At 44.8% G+C, this 20,098-nt stretch overlaps 1 protein-coding gene across 3 annotated transcripts in view; it reads right to left on the reverse strand.

Annotated features, from left to right (window-relative positions):
- Nucleotides 1-5,143, reverse strand: part of GAN (gigaxonin) — a 68,635-nt gene extending 63,492 nt beyond the window's left edge. For 2 of the 3 annotated variants that reach the window (XR_009049701.1, XM_057712132.1), the window contains exon 1: nt 4,713-5,137. Coding sequence is in view for 1 of the 3 variants with exons in the window: in XM_057712132.1 (XP_057568115.1) it covers nt 4,713-4,879 (167 nt within the window). In the remaining 2 variants the exon portion in view is untranslated. Of the gene's footprint in view, nt 1-4,712 lie in introns of all 3 variants that reach the window. The other variant, XR_009049702.1, reaches the window with a different exon arrangement.
- Between the last annotated feature and the right edge of the window lie 14,955 nt (nt 5,144-20,098).

Consider the following 20,098-nt stretch of genomic DNA (forward strand, 5'->3'; position numbering starts at 1 on the left):
CTAAATAACTTAACAGGTTACCATTGCTATACAAAACCCTTATGACAATCATTCATGAGCTGCTCTATATGCAGGTGACTATGACCTCAAAGCACAAGTGAAAAAAAAAGAGACTTGGGGGCTGACAGCTTGCCCTGCACACAGCAGACAATACGAATGGACCTCAGTGCTCATAAACTACAGGGCGGATTTCAAGTACCCAGAGAAAGGATGATAACGATTTCTACATCACCATGAAACTTGGACTCCTACAGAGATCATGTTAGTCTCCTTAAGAGGTTTCATCAGCATCATCTATGAGTCAAATTTCAGATTTAAATGGCAAAACAGGCTCATCAATAATTAGGCCTTGGAACGCATCCAGATTAACTGCATAAAATAAATGCTTGTTACAAAACAACTCTACAGGGCTGGATTTATACAGCAGAATACCCAACCAAGTCTTGTGTGACAGGGCAAAGGAAAAGCTTTAACATCAATGTGCAGCAAAACTTCAGGTGATATAATAAAGCTGTGAGACCAGAGACAGACCCCCTCCCCACAACACAGACACATGAAGCAGAACAAACATGTGATGCACAGAGCCCAATCAACCTCACTTCACAGACGAGAAGACTAAAGCCCAGAAAAGTTGTCCAAGATGATCCAGGCTGGATTCTAGGCCCAATGTCTCCACTCCACCCTCACTAGACCAATTTTCTCTCAAAAAACATGGGACATAAACTGCCATTCTTATTGTTAGCTAACTCATCAAAGGATCCCAAAATCTTTCTTTCCTTTACTCTCCAGGACTAAAAGCTAAACAAACTCATGTTCCAATAGATTCCCTAGAAAACCCCAAATTCCCAAAAGTGGATACGAGACTGGAACCTGTACAGAGCCACTACAATGCCACTGCAGAATCACACGGCAATTCATTTCCAAATACTTTTCACATACATTACTCCCCAAGAACACAGCTCACAAAAAGAGAGGAGTCTGAACTCCACACCAGATCACGGGAACTGTGCCAGAATGAGAAGAGCCTCAGACATGAAGTAAAGCAAACTTTGCAATATTCAAGAGAAAGGGAAATTTCCTATAAGCCTCAGGGAACCTTTCCCAGAAGGTCTCAGGGTTGCTGAGAAAGGAAAGTGTTGTTACGGGTCGTTTTAGCTATGAATTCAGTGTCATCATTCTTAAAGGTCATCAGCTACGTTTAGATTTGGTTTTCCAAAGAAACCAAGGGAAAAATGTCATTCAGGGATCATGAGAAAATGCTGGGCAGAGGGCATGCTGGGAAAGCAGCATCCCGCTTACTGAGCTGAGTGATGAACTATGAGAGCTCCTGTCCGTCCTCCCTGGAGCATCTGAATCTTAAGGCTGTGTGACACAAACCCTACACAATCTTCTTTCAGGTTATCATTGGGGTTTTGTTGCTGAATTGGGGTTTTTCTGGCTTTTTCCTTTTATACTGAAAGTCCTTCTAGTGCAGTATGATTGCTAAGGTGATCGGGAGGAAAAACTAATGCTAAACCAAAGATAAAGCGCAGGAAAAGATTAAACCAGTACGTTAAGCTAAAGACTTCTATATTAAGTAGAAAGTATGCCAAATGAGTACTTCAATTCCTAGTGTGACAAAGTTGGACCGGTTCCCTTGGTGGATGATACAGAAACAATATATAACACTGTTTCTAAACCACACAACTTCAGAGCATATGACAGTTACTAAAACCAGGCTAACTGAAAACATTAAACAAAACTCAGATTTTTGTATAACTTCAGAAACTACCAAACTTTTGAACACTGAATCCATATATTAATGACATCACAGGCCTAAATGCTTAAGCTTGGAAAGGGAAAGAAACATCAAGTTCTAGAACATGCAAATTTCTTTTGTTTCAATATAGTTCTTTAAAGTTCCATTCAAACAAAACAGAGATGTTATAAAAGCCCAATATCAAAAATTAAAGTTTGTTTCTAAGTCGTAACACAAATTAGTCATATTACTTTGAGTACCCTTGAGATTGATAATTTTAAAAGAACCCCAAGAACAAATATACCTCAACAGCCAAATAAACTTACAGCAGTTAGTCACTGAAAAAACACATATTGACTAATTCATATTTATCTGTAAAATGTCAAAAATATCTGCCCTGCCTACTGTATAAGATGGCTGAAAACAAAAATCAAAGTGAGACCGTATGTGAAAGTACTTAATAAGCACATAAATCATAACATTGTAAGTCAGTAAGTGGTAGAGTTTACACAAAGAATAGTTAAACGTGAGTAATGCTGTAACTTGGCATGTATGGTAAATGAACAGGAGACTAGGTGTCATTATCCTGGAGTCTAATCCTAGTTCAACCGTAAGTGCTGTAACCTCATTGTAATACAAATCATTAATGCCCACCAAGCTCCACTTTTTTATTTGAAATGTAACAGAACTGGACTGGGCGGTTTGAAGTCCCTTTTGGCTCTACTATGATTAGTAATATTTCGCACCTAAATTACTGCTAATATAAATAACATTTCGCATTACTAAATATTCTCGTATGTGCCACCATGTCACAAGTGGACATCCCGCTTTTCCTAATTCAGCAGACATCGCAGTGACAGCACTACCTTGGGAGACCTGTGTGTAAACCTGTGAGTGGCTCAAAGCACTATTACCTATATCTTCACAGAGTGGTTAAAGATTAAATGAGACTAAGACACATTTTATCCTTTATTTATCAGACTAGTGAGCTGAAGCCAAGAAGTAGTCATCGCAGAGGAAGAGTGAAGCTGGGAGGAGAAAGCAGGTGCAGGGCTCTTCTCCATCAGGGACAACTGAGCATCTGAAATGGAAACGCACCAGGGCCAGTCCTCTCATGTCCAATCTGCTGTGGCATAAAGGAAGGCAGCCCCTGCTTCAACCCATCTGCTAACCACTAGGCACTGGTCTTTCTCCATGCCAGTGAAACACGGTAATGAACAAAAGGAAAGTCCCTGGCCTCGTGGAGCTTACGTTGTGGTTGGGGAAGATCCACAATGTAAATAAGTAAAATACAGGGTATATTACAGTGGTAAGTGCTATGAAGAAAAATGAAGCACAGAAAGGAAACAGAGAGCATGTATTTGGTGATTTGCAATTTTCTTTTAAGCCAGCTGGATGCCACTTACAGAGCTACAATAATACATCTAAAGTAGTTCTCTTAAGCATTTTCCCAAACAGGAAATACTTTGGATACAGGGGAGACACTGGCCTGCTGACTCCAATTTTATATTGATTGCTCAAAGCTCTGAATTGCCAGCTATGTGCTATCTGTCATGTCAGCAATGTAAATCCCATGCTAATAATGACCACTCACCCAAACCCCAGCTTTAAACTCACAAAGGAGTGCAAGTGGTTTTCAGAAAGAGAGCCAGGAGGAGCCAGAAGTTACCAGAGCACTTTAACTGCTTCTGACTTAGCACAAATGTCTCCTAACACAAAGGTTAAAAACATGCAGCCTGTGTACCAAGTTCTGCTAGGACAAAGCACTAATAATATAGTGCACATCATTTCGCTTTTTCTGACCTGTCAATTCTAGTGACATTCTCTACTATTAGTCTATATTTAACCAGCTTACTGGGCAGTTTAAACTCTCCAGCTTTTAGCATTTTTTTCTTTTATTAAAAGAGCAACCCAGTTTGCAAGAAAGTTGTTATAACATAACCACCCCCACAAGATGGGATACACTTCTATAAGCACTGTCCTACCAACCCTTAAATCACCTCGTTAGCTGATCAGGTTAAGCTTTGTTTTAAAATGCCTTCTCTAAGTCGCTGAAATCTCCTGGTCCTCGGGTTGTAAAAGCATCCTGAGAATTACAATAAGTCTTTTAAAATGTGCTACAGCTTACTTTAACGTCTGTCTATAATACACTACTTTTTTTTTTCTAAAGCTCTTTATTGGAATATAATTGCTTTACACTCTTGTACCAGTTTTTGAGGTGCACCAAAGTGAATCAGCTGTATTTCGACATATATCCCCATATCCCCTCCCTTCCGCCACTCCCTCCCACCCTCCCTGTCCTGGCCGTCTAAGGCATCACCCATCATCCAGTAAACGTAGTTCCCACAAGAGGTGGAAAAGTCACTTCTGAGAAGAACTTGGGCCTGGGGGGGTTTCCTCGGATCGTCTATCCTAAGGAAAAGATCCAGCAGCGTTTTCCCTCCGCCCACACCCGGAGAGGAGGTGTTTGTTCGGCTTCTCTGCTAGAGGGGCGCTCCCTGGCCGCGTCCGCGGCGCCGGGCCCGGCCCGCTGTGAGTCGACGTGGAGGCGAACGGCCGACAAACTTCAGCTGGGATCCGCGGGCTGGGCCCGGGCGAGGGGGCGGCTCTTCTCGGGCGCCGCCCCGCCCTGCTCGCGGGTGTGGGTCCCTGTCCGGCCCAGGACGGCGTCTGGGGGCCTCCGGGGCTCCGAGGCCCGGGCCGGCTCCGGGCGGTGGGATCCCGAGGAGGGAGGGCGGGGGGACTGCGGTCCGGCGGGCGGCACGGGCCCGGCCCGGCCCGGCCGAAGCCACAGGGGTCCGCAGCGCGCGGGGCCCGGCCGGAGTGTCCGCCGGGAGAGACACCGCGCTCGGCGGCGACCCGAGGGACGCCGGCGGCTGCGGGGTGGAGCCCGGGGGCACCGGGGACACGCCCGGCCCGGCCCGGCCCGCCCCGGGGCTCCGGACAGCGCGGCCCCGCGCGGCCCCCTGCTCACCTGATGTACGGGCTGGCCGCCGCCAAGATGTTCTTCTGCACCGGGATCTCCTCCCCGTCGAGCACCAGGTGCGCGTCGCAGAAGCGGGACTCCTCGCGGAAAGAGCTGAGCGCTCTCAGCAGGCGCGTGGCGTGCTGCGGGTCGGACACGGCGCTGCCCTCGGCCATCGCGGCGCCCCCTCCTCAGCCCGCCCGTCGGGCTCCGGACGCCGCCCCAACGGACCCCTGGAGCCGCCCGCGTCCAGCGCGCGTCCCGTCCGCGCGGCCCGGCTCTCAGCGCTGCGAACAGACACGGCAGCCTCCGGAACGCGCCTGCGCCACCCGCCGCGCGAGAGGCCGGCGCCTTTAAGGAGCCGCGGCGTTGCGTCATTTCTCCGCGACGCACCCGCGCCCTGGTACCCGCCCCCTCGCCAGCCGTCGCCGGAGGCGGCCAATCAGAAACCTCGTTCCTCCCACGCCTGGGCGGCCAGGCTCGGAACTGGCGAGGCGCGGCGGCAATGGAGGGCTGTGCGGGCAGGCTGGCCCTCGGTGGCTGAGCCCGTGGCCTCTGGCGCCGTGAGCCTGAATCCGAGTCTCGGTCCTTCCACTCATTAATTGTTGTGACGTGGCTAAGGGGCCCACCCTCAGTTTGTCCGTCTGCAGAATGAAGGTGATGTCTTAGCGTTGCTGCGGACTCATGTGAGACAACGCATGTAAGCCAGGGCGCAGCAGGGGTAGTTCTCATTATTTACGAGAGATGAGGCGTTTCCCAGGTAAGAGCACACAGACTGAGAAAGCAGGCCCTGAAAAGGGGGTTTGGGTTGCGGGCCAGGGAGGAGATTGTGGCAGACAAGGCTGAAGAAGTAAGCAGGGCCTCCTTGGCAGCGGTAAGGAGGTTGGTCTTGATCCCGTAAGAAGCATGAGAGGGTTTTTAGCAGGACGTTTCACGAAGATCACCTAGCTGCTGCGTGGAGAGTTGGCGGGGACGGGGGGCGCGGGGCGGGGTGCCAAAGGCAGAAACATACTTAAACATTGCCGTACTTGAGGGAAGGGAACGGTGGAGGTGGACAGCAGCGGACGGCTTCAAAGGAACAGGCACAATTAACAGGGAGGGGGAGTCCAGGATAACGCTCTGGGTGAGTAACTAACTGCATGATGTTGGTGCCTATCAGAGAGAGAGAGAGAGAGAGACGCAGAAGGGGTGGAAGGTAGAGAGACCAGGCGTTCAGATGTGACCAGGCTCCCCACCCAGTGAAGATCAAGGTGGAAACAGGCAGCAACTCTGGGGCAGCTGGCCTGCAGAGCAAGCCCTATACTGTCTGAGATTTTCGGAGAGGTTGCTAAGGGCACATGGGAATGTGGAGTGTAGCCTCTGTTTTGTCCAAACATTAGGGGTTCAACAAACTTCTAAAGAATTAGCAATTTTACGAGGGCCAAAGACCAGAAGAACGTGATCAGTATTCCAGTTAAGGCAGGATGGGGTTTTCACTGGATCAGCTCAGGCTTTTCCTTCTGCCAACTCAAAGGCTCCGATAAAGTCTTGGATCTTTACCCTGAACCAGCCAAGGATTTGGAGTCACAGGCAAGAATCAGAGTATGTAACTCTGGTGGAGTCACAGCAAAAGAATAGGTTGGGAGAAGGATGTTACCAGTGGAAGGTCCAGACATTTCCATCTCAGTATTATGGATGAAGTGATAAAAACACCTAGGATTGGCTTCAAAACAAAACGAAGGGATGGAAGGAAGTAGGTGAGGGTAAAAATGAATCAAAAGTGGCTATGAGTTACCAACTGTTAAAGCTGGGTCATGGGTATGTGGAGATTCGTTGTACCAGTCTGTATATTTTTGTGTATGTTGTAAGATGTCATGATACAAAATCAACAAGATAAGCAACTGGAGCTTACCTTCTCCATGATACTTGCACAGTATTCCTGAGAGCAGTCTTCACTTCTTTCCTGAAGTTATTGCTGTACTTTGAACATTGCTCTGGCAGGAAAATTACTGTAAGGGGTTTATTTATCCCTGTCACCAGCTAGCTTGTATATTTCAATGCGTCTCCATTTCCAGGTGCCAAGCACAGTGCCCGGCCCTATTAGTGCTCAGTGAATGTTGGATGGATGAAGGAATTTTAAAAATTGTGAATACCGGGCATTTAATAAATGTTTTCTGAATTGCAATCTGTTTTTAGTTTGTGTTTGTTTTCTTTCTCAACTGGGTGGTTGTTGGAGTCAAAAATGATATATATGACAGAAAGAGTTAAATATGTAGGTGTTTGATAAACAGTTACTGATTAACTACTTGGAATGCTGGTGTATTCTTCAAATGTCAGAGGTTCCAGAACAAAACAAAGAGCTCAAATAACAGAATCACCCTCAGGTAACCAGTTTTCCCAGAATGGGTGTGTTGCCTTGGTTGAAATAACTAGAGGTGAATGGGGATTAGTCAGGGAGGCTCTTCCTGGTCGAGTGAACCTTCTCTGGTGTTCTGATAGAAGGAAGGCATGGGAGGACCTGGGCAGAGGGTTGTAGACAGACCATCATTAATCAGGGGAAAGGTAGTTGCTGGCTTGAGAGGGTCCCCTGTGCAACAGGCATCAAATTGGCAGAAGACCTTATAAATGCTCTCTATTCCACCCCCACTGTTTGCAATATTCCTCACCAACCACCTGCCTGAACCACTCATATTCATCCTTCAAAATCCAGCTCAGTGACCATCAGAGAACATCCAACCAGCTTCTCAGGGCAGAGTCCCCGTGCTATGCCATGTTCATGCTTTCTGTGCTGCACTTAGTTCACTGCACTGTAATTAACTGGTTTACAGGTTGGTCTGCGAGCTCCTCCAGTGTAGTAGCTATGTTGTGTTTACATTTTCCAAGGGACTTGCACAGTGCCCTCTGCTTAGTGGGTGCCCCCTGAATGCTTCCCATAATCAGAGGTGGCAAGTCAGGTGAATGAGTCTGGGAGGCAGGATGTAACACAATAGGGACAGGTGGGCCCACAGGGAGCTGAAGAACACAGCCCACCCCGCCCCTCCGGGTCAGGTGGGAGGCTGCCTCTCACTTACAGCGGATTGCTCCAGGGAATAAGGGTCCACTGGTGCCAAATCCAGTGACTTTTCAAGAGATCTGAAAATTGAGATTCACATGTCCAGTGTCCCAGTTTTTCAACATTAGCCATGAACTCCATTTGAGAAAAAAAGATGCAGCATGTGTCTGCAGACAGGATCTGGCTTCCATTCATTTCCAGAGGCGATCAGAAGACCATCTTGGTTTACTGAGAAGGGAGTTAATCAAAAGACTGCTAGATTCTCAATAAAAATTGTTAAATTGAACTCAAGTACCACCTCCCCCAACCCCCCCAAAAAATAAACCCTCATCTTGGTGCTGTCGGGAAGGAAGCAGGCCCAAGTGTGGGAGGAAGGGTTTGTGGGGCAGCTGCTGCCAGAGCCACCCCTGGTTAGACCGTGCACTGTTTTGCAGCCTTTCTTGATATTGCTCAAATCGAGCCACACTTGATATTGTTTATGGCCACCAGAGTGGTATATTTAGTGTTATTGTTTCCCCACATTCCATAGATATCAGACATCAGCTGTTGTGAAACGTGTGATCTCAGAGATTCAATATAGTCCCAGAAGTTTCAGTCTCTGGTGACTATAACTGACCCCTCTTTAGAGGCTAAACAACCACTGAGAAAGGATTCTTTTTTTTTCCCCTGGTCTGAAGACTAAAAAGGATGTTTTCATAAGACACTAACAGTAGTCATTCACTCAACAAACATTTATTAAGCACCTGCTATATGATACATGTTGCAGAGGCACTGATGGTGAAAACAGACATAGTTACCTCTCTGGTTTCATTGTAGAGACTTTTTACTCTCTTTGTGCTTTTCTGGTTATGCATCCTTTCACAGTCAGGAAAAAAACAATTTCATTTGCAGAAAGAAGATACTTTGCTTCAAAACATGAACCCTCCAAAAAGAAGAGTCACCTTAGGGTTCAGAGTTTTATTTTAAAATAAATGTTAGAAAGAGGAATAAGAGTTCAGTAAAGGATACTGCAAAGAAAAAAATTAGTAGTTTGGAAGCTCTTTGGAAAATATTGACTTCAGTGAATTCATTTTATTGAAGTGAAAACTGAAGCAAGATGAGTGAAGGACTCAGCCAATGTCATACATGTGACCTAGTCAGGGCAGAACAGACAGGCCGAGAGTTTCTGCCTTCCAGCCCTGTAAGCTTTTCCATTACACCAAGTTGACTCTTTGTAAACATTAATTTGGTTGAGACAGTCTCTTATGATTCATTTTAAGGCAGTCTTCAAATATTTTATTAGGTAAATCTGTCATTTGTCCAAATCTATATATAGCTCTTTTCTTTCCGAAAATCTGAGCTCTTCCAAATTGCTGAGTCAATGAACATCTCAGTATTTATAACTCTTGAGAGTTGATTCTATATATTTACACAATATTCAGAGAAGTGTCTCAGAAACCAGTGAACTAATTAAGCTGTAATGAAGATAGTTTCTGTTTCTGCCCAAATCTGTGCTATATTCCCAGAACCTGGTACAGTGCCTGACATGCAGTAGGTACTAAAATATTTGCTGAATGAATAAATGTTAATAAGAATGGAGAACTGGGATTTTTCTGTCCACGAGGGATTACTTCAGATGTTGTTTTCCACAATCCCCCACTGAACTCCAAGCTGATCTACGCCACAGCAGACTAACATTTCTGGTTGAAAATAAACTCCTGATTTTGCCCCTTAAACCTAATTATTCCCCAAATAAAGTGGCAGCATCATTCGTTTAACCAAGGACAGAGATTTTGGGACATTTTTGACCTTTTTTCTCATGCCCTTCATCCAATTCACCAGCAAACCCTGCACTCCTCCTGCAGACTGTGTCCTGAGTCCAGCCTCATCTCCTGACCCCCACTGGTACCACCCTGGTCCAGCCACCGATCAGCTCCCCTTGGATTCCTGCACTAGCCACCTGGCTGCTCTCCCTGCTTCTCCTCTTGTCTCCCCTTATGAGTTCTTTCTCCCCACAAGTTAATCAGATCAAGCTGCTTCCCAAAACGAAACCCTCTAATGGCTTCCCATCAAACGTAGGGGAAAAAAAATCTGAAGTAGAAAGTCCTGTGTGATGCGGCCTTGTACATCCTCTGCGACCTCATTTCCCACCATTCTCCTCTCCCTCAATGTGTGCTAACCAAACCAGCCTTCTTGCTGTTCCTTGGACAGGTCTCACATATCCCTACCCCAAGGCCTTTGCACTGGCTGATTTCTCAGCCTGGAAGTGTCTTTCCTCATATTCTCAGACCTTGCTCTTTCCTTCTACATAGATCAGAGCTGAAATGCCAACTCCTCAGAGAGGCCTTCGCCTATCTTCCTGTATAACGAATGGGTCCCTCAACCTGCTTCATTTTTCCTCACTGCATTCAGTCACTACCTGAAATAATATATGTTTATTGTGTATTGTGTGTCTCTTCTGACCATAAGTTTTATGAGACCTGGCATGAATTTCCTCTTTTATTTATCACTGTATCCCCAGCCTCTAAAACAATGTATAGAATATAATAGATACACAATAAATACAAACTTACTGAAAGGAAGAAACAGACTGAAGGAAGGGAGAAAATATTCCTGGATCTTTTCATCCTTTGCTGCCTAACCTGACCTTGCTAACGTGGAGGACGGTAAATTATCGAGTGAGTCAAAGGACATGAAACTTCCAAAACTCAGAAGGTCATGATATAACAGCTCTGGGCAGAGGTTGCCCCAATTACTTCTTTCAAACCAAGTCCTGTGCAAGAACTTTTATTTCCTCCTTCAAGCCACACCATTTTCCATTTTGTACTCTTTAAATTTAGTTTGGGTATTGTACGTTGTTTATATACCCAAAAGCATTCAAAAGATACTCATTTTCTGTCCTCCCCCTAGAATTCTAGCCAACGCACTGCTGATTTATCCTGCAGCATTTATGTCATGTAAGTAATTTGGCTGCTCCTTAGACCTGTTTAAACGTGAAGTCATTTAAATTCCTTTAAGTCGTTGGATTTCCTCACTACCTTGCCACAGGTCTCTTTCTCCTGTTCTTGGAGGCTCCGGGTTAATTACTCCACTTCTTCAGTTTCTCCCTCTGTTAAACTGGCGTAATCATAGTAACTTCCCAGAGCAGTTGTGAGGACTGAATGAGATGATACTAGTGAAGCGCTGGCACGTAGTAGGTGCTCAGCAAATGCTAAGTGTCGTTACGTTTGCAACCGCCCTCATCACCACAGTCATCCTCCTGGTGTTTAAGGGCACCTTCCCCAGCTCACCAATGATTAGCTGCCAGGTGACTTTCAAGTCAAAATCTAGTGTATTCACCTCTACGATCAGGGCCCCACCAGCTGCCTCCTCTCAGGTCTGGGTTGACAACTTCACTTCTCATTTCTCCCTGACGTTAATGCTGGACTGTAATGAACGTGATCTATTTTCTCACTCCTTCTGCCATTTTCCCTTCCTATTCCAGCTCTTTATTTTTTATTTTTTAAATAATTTTATTTATTTATTTATTGGCTGTGTTGAGTCTTCTTTGCTGCACACGGGCTTTCTGTAGTTTCAGAGAGCAGGGGCTACTCTTCATTGTGAAGGGCGGGCTCCTCATTGTGGTGGCTTCTCTTGTTGCGAATAGGCTCTAGGCGCGTGGGCTTCAGGAGTTGCGGCACACAGGCTCAATAGTTGTGACGCACAGGATTAGTTGCTCTGCGGCATGTGGGGGGTCTTCCTGGAGCGGGGATCGAACCCATGTTCCCTGCATGAGCAGGCAGATTCTTAACCACTGCACCACCTAGGAAGTCCCTTTTTTTTTTTCCAGCTCTTTAAACATCCCATTCTACTCCTTTGTATTTTATGCTCCATGCATTTAATTTTATTTTTTAACATTTAAATTCATTCTTATATTTTCTGAAATATGTTAGACATCTTTGCCTAACAAGGTTTGAAACTAACACTTTAATATATTTATCATCTTTGAAAAACATCTTGATCAAGGTGTAATGTAAAGTGTACGGCTCAATGAATTGTTCCATATGGATACACCTGTGAATTCACCAGCCGGATCAAGATAAAGAACATTTCCAATAACCCAGAAGGTTTCCTCAGGCCTGTTTCCCTCAGTACCTCCCAGAGGAAACCACTGTTCTGACTTCTATCACTATTGATTCGTTTTTCCTGTTCTTGAACCTTTGCATTTGGCTTCTTTGACTCAATACAATGTCTTTGAAATTCATCCATTTGTTGCTTGTAGCAATTGTTGGTTCTTTATTACTGTGACTATACCATTGTGTGAATGTACCACCATTTATGTATCTGTTTCCCTGTTGGTGGATACTTGGATTGTTTCCAGTTTGGGGCTGTTAAAGTAAAGCTGTTATGAACCTTCTCAAACAAGTCTTTGTTTGGGTGGACATATGCGCTTTTTTCCCCTCGTGGACGTGCCTGAGTTCAGTTGCTGGGTCATAGAAAAGGCATATATGTTCAGCTTTAGCAGATACGGCCAGTTTTGCAGAGTGGCTGTACCAAATTACACTCCCACCAGTCGTGTATGAGAGTTCCAGTTGCTCCACATCCTTCAGTAACTGGTGGGGTCTGTCTTTTAACCTGCTACTCTGGTGTGTGTGTAGTGGTATCTTGTTGTTTTAATTTGAATTTCCCTAATGAATAATGATGTTGAGCACATGCTTTTTGGTCACTTGGATATATCTTTAAGTGCTTGTTTAACTTTTGTTTCATTTTTAAACATTGGATTTTCAAATTGATTTTCTTAGGAGCTCTTTTATTATGTATGTGGGAACACAAATTTCTTCTCCCAACCTGCGGCCTGCCTTTACACTCTCTTTGTCTTTGATGAACAGATATTCTTAATTTTAATGAAGCTCAACTTATCAACCTTGTCTTTAATGCCTCGTGCTTTTCATGTTCTGTTTTAGAATGTTTAAATCATGATGGCATTCTCCTATGCTTTCTTGCAGCAGCTTTTTTGTTTCTCTTTCACATTTAGGTCTATGACCCACCTCAGATACATGCGTTTTTCTTAAATCCAGCTCAAAATTAAATTCTTCAGAGACTCATCCGTTCATTCATTTGTGCTTTCCATCACTCATTCATTTAACAGAATTTTTAAGCACCTACCATAGGCCAGGCTCTTGAGAACAAAAGCAATTAGAGTCGACATTTACGGAACTCATAGGCTAGTAGGAGAAAGGGTGCGACCTACAAATAAACAATATTTAGAAAGTAGTGGGACTTCCTTGGTGATCCAGTGAGTAAGACTCCAGGCTTCCAATGCAAGGGGTCTGGGTTCGATCCCTGGTCAGGGAACTAGGTCCCACATGCATGTGGTAACCGGCGCAGCCAAATAAATAAATAGATTTTTTTTTAAAAAAGAAGAAAAAAGAAAGTAGTAATTTAGTTGGAAACTATGACATGGCCTAATTATTCAGACATACCACCCAAAGTAATTTCCCCTTTGAACATCGGCATAGATTACATTCCCTACATGCCATTATCCTGTCTTTCTCATCCTTCATTGGTCCCCCAAGTCCCTGTGCCTGGCTTGTGAGGTGTCCCACCATGTGGCCTGCTCCTCCCTCCCCACCCTCACCTTCTAGACCCCCACCACCCTCCATCCGAAACCCTCTGCACAGCCCCAGCTGTTCATCCTGCCGCCTCTTCCCTCCTGCCTGAGATCCTTCTCCCACGACTTTGGTGCCTAAAAAACTGCTCGCCGCACCAACCTCCTCTGTGAAGCCTCTCCTGACTTCCTGCTGTCTCTCTGTGCCTTGAAATCTGCCTCTGGAGCCAGATTGCTGGGTTCAAATCCACCTTCTGTCACTTTCCAGCTCTGTAGCCCTGAGTATGTTACTTAAATGGCCTAAACCTCAGATTCCTCATTGGGAAAAATTGTGGTTCCTGCTATATATGGTTTTGTGCAAATAAATGAGATGCTCCAGGTACAACTGTTTAGCACAGTGTTCTATAAATGTTCACTTTAAAAAAAAGTCAAAAAAAAGTAGTCATACCCATCATACTAATGACATTTATCTGTTAACATAGTGGTCTTTCCACTAGACTGGGTGTTTCTTGATATCAGAAGTCATTTCCTTCATTTTTCTACAGTTGCCACTTCTCCTAGTACCCACTTGTGGAATTCTTAGTGCACTTCACTGTGCAGGGAGCTTTACATCCATTACCCTAACAGATCTTTACAAGAACCCACAAGGTAAGTATTAGGACCTCTGTGCTACGGGTAGCAAAACCGAGGCCCCAGCCCGTGTCCCTCAGCTGATTTGTAGAGGAGCCAGGATTCGGACTCCTTGATTCACTGCAAAGTGTGTGAGCCATTCACTAGACACCCCCGCCTCTCCATGTGTCCTGGGCACATACACAGTGAGCTCGGTAAGTATCCGATGAATAGAATTGAATCTAATAAACCCCAACCTACCCAAGTTTGTCAGAAAGGAAGATGGGTTTATCTGAGCGGCTAAAGTTCTGAACATGACCCTCAAAGGCCAAGCACTCAAAGACCAAGACCCTTCTGGCAAAACAGACAGCATCTAGAGCAGGTGACTGTTTTCAACTTTCCCTCTTGGGAAACGGCGGTTTCAACATCAGTAATTTGTGCTTTGTGACTTGGAGGTGTACTCTTTAATTGACACAATGCTGCATTTCCAGAGGAACAGGTTGCTACTTTTCAAAAAATTTGTCCTATTTAATGAAACTTTTTGTTTGCTGTCTTAATTACATATCATCTCATCTATTGCTGTATTACAGTCCCAAGCTTTTAAAATGCTGTGCTTGGGAAGATCCCATCCAGGCAAATTCTGGAAGTTTGCCCTCTCCAGCTCAATTGTAAATATCTTGAGAGCAGGAACCACCCATATCCATCTGTATCTCCCATGGCACCTGACTTGGTTAGGCAGGAGTTCAATAAGTATTTGCTGAACCCATTATCTGCCTGCTTATTTCATGCTGGGGACTGGGCTGAGCCTTGGGAATGAGAAAGAAGGAATCCAATTCAGATCGTACCCTCCAGGAACTTCTAGTCCAACCCAGGAGATAAGACTTAAACATAGACAGCAGGCGTCTGATACGGAAAACAGTGTTTGTAATGGGGATGATAGCGGAGAGCTACACTGGGGTGCCCCCGCCACACACACCCCCCCAAAGCATTGCTCCTACCTAAAGGTTGCTGGGAAGTTCCTTGCTACTAGAACAAGCATGGACATGCCGTGGAGTACACTGTAACATGTATATGCACTTTAAGGTAAAACGCAGATTCCCAGGTGCTATATTTGGTAGACCTGTGCCCCACCTTTCTTTAGCTCCCCTCTCTTCTGCCTTTAGGAGTGTTCTGGGTGGGCATGATGTTGAACATTGCCATTGGCATCAGGCAGAACTGGGTTTTCATTCAGGCTCTGCTCCATCACTTCCCAGTTGTGTGATTTTGAGCACGTGCTCTGAGCTCTCTGAACCTCAATTTATTCATGATTTTTATGAGGATTGGTGTTTTATGTAAAGCTTGTGTCACATACATGGTAGCTTTTAGCCTGTTGTGAGAAAACAAGTGTGGGATGGATGGATAAGTGGATGGATGGATGGATGGGTGGATGCATGGATGGAGTAGGGAACAGGCCAGACTTGCCACAGCAAAAAAACACACATGTTCCCTTTGAAATGAGTACTTTGCAATTCTATAGCATTTCATACCCTTGAAGCACTTTCATAATCACACAAAAATCAAAGGAAGTAGAGGCATCCCAATTCTACCTATGAGAAAAACTGAAGCCTCAAGAAATGCCCAGAGTCTTGCAAAAGTTGACATTGGTGATCTTGAGATTTGAGCCTATGCCTGGTCTAGTATCTTTAACACAATAGCTTGGGGACTTGTTGTGGCATGGGGGGGGGGGTAGGAGATGGGGAGAAGGGGGCCTGCCTTTCAAACTGCTGCCTTTCCTTTCTGAGCTGTGCACAGCCTGTTAACTTGACCTATATGTTGTGAGATACAGAGTCACAGAATTCTCACTGCTGGGGCAGCGCACAAGTCCTTCACTTTCCCTGCTGGGAAGCTGATACAAGCTATGGACTCAACCTCCTTATGAACATACAGACGCGCAAAAACCCACATACAGTTTCAGGAAGCTCTAGGCACCCTGAATGAAGCCCCTCCACCACGCCCCCTCAGGCACTCAAGCCCCATCTACAGAGACCATCCTGAGCCTGACCCACTGCAGAAACCACAAGCTCATTTCCTCCAGCAGACCAGTAGAAACAGTATAACCCAACATAACAAACCACAGCAACTTAAGCCAGGGACAACTCACCCTCCCAACTCTGCAATCATCCAAATTCTAAAAAGTTTATCCTTCAATAAATGTCTAAAGTCAAACCATCCATTTCCCTCCTAGACTTTCACAAGTCTTGGCAGAGATGAGAATTGAGGTTACTTGTGGTTTTCTTTTTTTTTTTTGAACCTGGGTTTTAGAAATCAAAATTGCCAGTGTGTTAACACAAAGGGGTGGAGACCTGTGAACAGGATTAATACACAAGTTACCTAGAGTCAGTTGGCTTCACCATAAGCAATGCCTTCGTTGTCATGAAAGCCAAGATTGAGCACGAAAGATAAAGAACCGGACTGGCAGCTGAGGGAAACTTGGTGAGGCATTCAGTTCGTGTGTTCACTCAGCGCTTGTGTATTGAACACGTACTACATGCCAGGCACTGTTCTAGACCCCCAGGATCCATCTGAGACGAAAACAGAAACATCCTTGCCCCAAATGTAATCTTTGAGCTTACATTCTAGTGAGGGAGATGGACAAACACCAACAAATGTAACAAATAAGTCAATTTTATAGTATGCTAGATGGTAAAAAGGACTACGATAAAAGAAATTAAGCAGGATAAAGGGATCAGGAGTGTGTGTAACAGAGGAAGCAAGTTGTAGTGTTAAACCAGGGTCAGGAAATCAGCATTGAAGGTGACATTTGAGCAAGACTTGAAGGCAAGGAGACCACATACACATCTTGACCAGACATCTTGAAGCCAAGATGATGACAGCACAGTACTGAATGGCTAACATTCATGTATTCACTCAACAAATATTTACTGAGTGCATTAAGAGCTAGGTGCTTGTGGTCGGCTGAATAATGGTCCCTGAAGATATCCAGGTGCTAATCCCTGGAACCTGTGTCTGTCACCTATATGGCAAAAAGGACTTTACAGATGTCATAAAGTTAAGGATTTTAAAATAGGGAGATTATCCTGGATTATCCAGTGGGCCTTAAATTTAATCGTAGGGGTCCTCATATGAGGGAGGGAGAGGGAGATTTGACTTCATAGAAGGGAAAAAAGTGATGTGATGATGAAAGCAGGGAGGAAATGGTGAAGTGAAGCAGGACCACGAGCTGAGGAATGAGGGAGCTGGAAAAGGCAAGGAAACACTCCTGCCTGGAGGCTCCGGAAGGAAGCTGCCCTTCTGACACCTTGATTTTATTCCAATAGGACTCATTTTAGACTTGTGACCCCCAGAACTGTAAGAATAAATCTGTGTTGTTTTATGCCACCAGTTTGTGGTAACTTGTTACAGCAGCCATGGGAATCTAATACAGTGCTATTTTAGACGAGGATATAGTGAAGAAAAAACTGATGAAGATCCCTGCCACACGGATGTCCCATCCTTGATCACCCGTTCTGTGCCTGGCACTGGCCTATGCCTTTGACACATAGCATCCTTTTAATGCTCACATCCATCCTAGGAGATGGTTGCTGTTTGAACTTCGATCGTGCAATGCGGAGACCCTGTTCTTTAACCACTGGAGGGTCTTGTGGTCATGCCTGATTAGACTATGGCTATTTTGGGTGTGCCAGTGACCTGCCTATGTCATCTCTGACGCCACGGTCACTCTGGGTACCTGGGACACTGTCCCCTTCCCCTCTCACCACACCAGGAGTAAGGCCCTTCCCAGAGAGAGGAGGACCAGCCTTCACTCGAGGGTTTACGAGTAGCATCCCTGCATGAACTGCCCCCATAATCTTCACTAACTCAGAGAGTGGCAACTCAGAGGCAGACACTTCTTCTGAGGGTGACCAGAACAGTACTGAATCCTCACTGTAGCCCTGGGAGGTGGGTTCTAATGTTTTCCCCATTTCACAGATCAGGAACCAGAGGCACAGAGGATTTAAATAACTTATCAAAGGTCTTATGACTAGCGAGGGTTGGGAGCCAAGATTCAACCTCTTAAGTGCTTTTAAGGCTCATTAACAACACAGCTAAAATGTATTGAGCAACTGGTATGTGTCTGGCAATCTTCATTTACGTTTCACAACTCTCTGAATGAGGGACATGTACTGCCTCTTTTTTATGGAGGATGAAACTGAGGCATCAGCCGGTTTCGAGAGGATCAAAACCCAGGCAGTGAGGCTGGAGCCTCCATTCTCACTTCTTGTGCTGTCCTTTAATTAACCACTCACTTTGTCCCAGGTACATATGAAGCCCAGGCGGTAAAGAAGAGAATAAGATCAAGACAATAAAAGCGGTGGTTAAGAAGTTAGACTTTAGGTCCCAGGAACCACCTGTGTGATCTTGGGAAAGTTACTTAACTGTTTTGAGTCTCAGTTTTCTCATGCATAAAATGGGAATGGTACCAGGACCGACCTCAGGGCTGTTGTGAGGATTACATGAGAACCAGCACTTACAACGAGGTATCAATACACATCAGCTGATGTTATACTGTTGTTACTATTATAATAAGCTCTGTTCCTGCCCTTAACCACAGAAGATGCACCAACAATGTAGACATCACTATCCCTCCCACATTAATTCTGATGATAATTTTAGGAACCCTGAACTAGGCTAACACCCTAACACCTCTTGCCTGCCCAACCCAAGTGGCAGACTGGAGACAAAATCAGGGAAGCCCTGCTTTTCACTGGTCCTCACCTCCTGGAATGGGTTAGCATCTCTAGGAACAACAGACCCCCAGCCCTCCTGAGGGTGGATGTACGTAAGGAAAGAAAATGCTGGAAAATCCTACCGGAGATGTGACTCTGAATTGAACAGGCATATGCTGGACTTACCTGAACTTCACCAGGACCCAGTGATGAAGACGGAAGAAGATACAAAATCTCCACTGACTGAGGCTCCATCCTGGTTTCCTTGTCTCTGAGCCAAGGCCTTGCTGGGGCCTGCAGGGAGCTGACCTACAGTTTCTTCTCACTGGTTGAAGGAACCATCTGCTAGGGAATGGTGGAAGAAAAGAAGATACTTTTTTTTTTTTTCTGTGTGGAAGATTTATCAACCCTAAATGGTGACTTTCATGCTGGGACAACTGGACATCCACATGCAAAACAAGGAAGTAGGACCCCTACCTCACACGGTATGCAAAAATTAACCCAATATGGATCATAGACCTACATGTAAGAGCTAAAACTATAACATTTATAGGAGTGCATATTTGGGACCATAGATTAAGTTCTGGTTCCTTAGGTATGACACCGAAAGCAGAAGAGAGAAAAGAAAAATTTTATTAAATTGGACTTCATCAAAATTTTAAAACTTTTGTACTTCAAAAGCACCATCAAGAAAGTGAAAAGACTACCCACACAATGGGACAAAATATTGCAAAGCATACATTTGAGTGGGGATTTATATCTACAATAAAGAACTTTTACAACTCAATAAAAAAAATTACACCAGTTTAAAAATAGCAAAGGATTTGAGTAGATACTTCCCCAAAGAAGATATAAAAATGACCAATAAGCACATGGAAAGATGTTCAGCATCATTAGTTACTAGGGAAATGCCAATCAAAATCACAATGAGATACCACTTCATCATATCTAGGATGACTAAAATAAAAACAGCAGACAATAACAAACTAGGGAGGATGTGGACGTATTGAAACTCGCAAACTCTGCTGGTGGAACTGTAAAATGGTGCAGCCACTTTCCAAAACAGTTTGGCAGTTCCTCAAAATGTTAACCACATTTATCCCATGACCCAGCAACTTCACTCCTAGGAATATACTCAAGAGAAATGAAGACATATGTCCACACTAAAAACCCTGAACATCCAACCAAAAAGAGGAAACAACCCAGCTGTCTCTCAGCTGATGAGTGGATAAACAAAATGTGGTATGTTCATACAGTGGACCATTATTCAGCCACAAAAGGAGTGAAGTACTGATTCATGCAACAACATAGATGAACCTTGAAAATATTATGCTAAGTGAAAGAAGCCAATCACAAACTCTCCCACATACTGCATGATTCCATTTATAATGAAATGTCCAGACGAGGCAAATCCATAGAGATAGAAAGTAGGGGTGGGGATGCAGAATGAGGGGTGACTGCTCATGGCTACAGTGTTTCTTTT

Source organism: Hippopotamus amphibius, chromosome 16 (genome assembly GCF_030028045.1).
Source record: "Hippopotamus amphibius kiboko isolate mHipAmp2 chromosome 16, mHipAmp2.hap2, whole genome shotgun sequence".
NCBI classification, from domain to species: Eukaryota; Metazoa; Chordata; class Mammalia; order Artiodactyla; family Hippopotamidae; genus Hippopotamus; species Hippopotamus amphibius.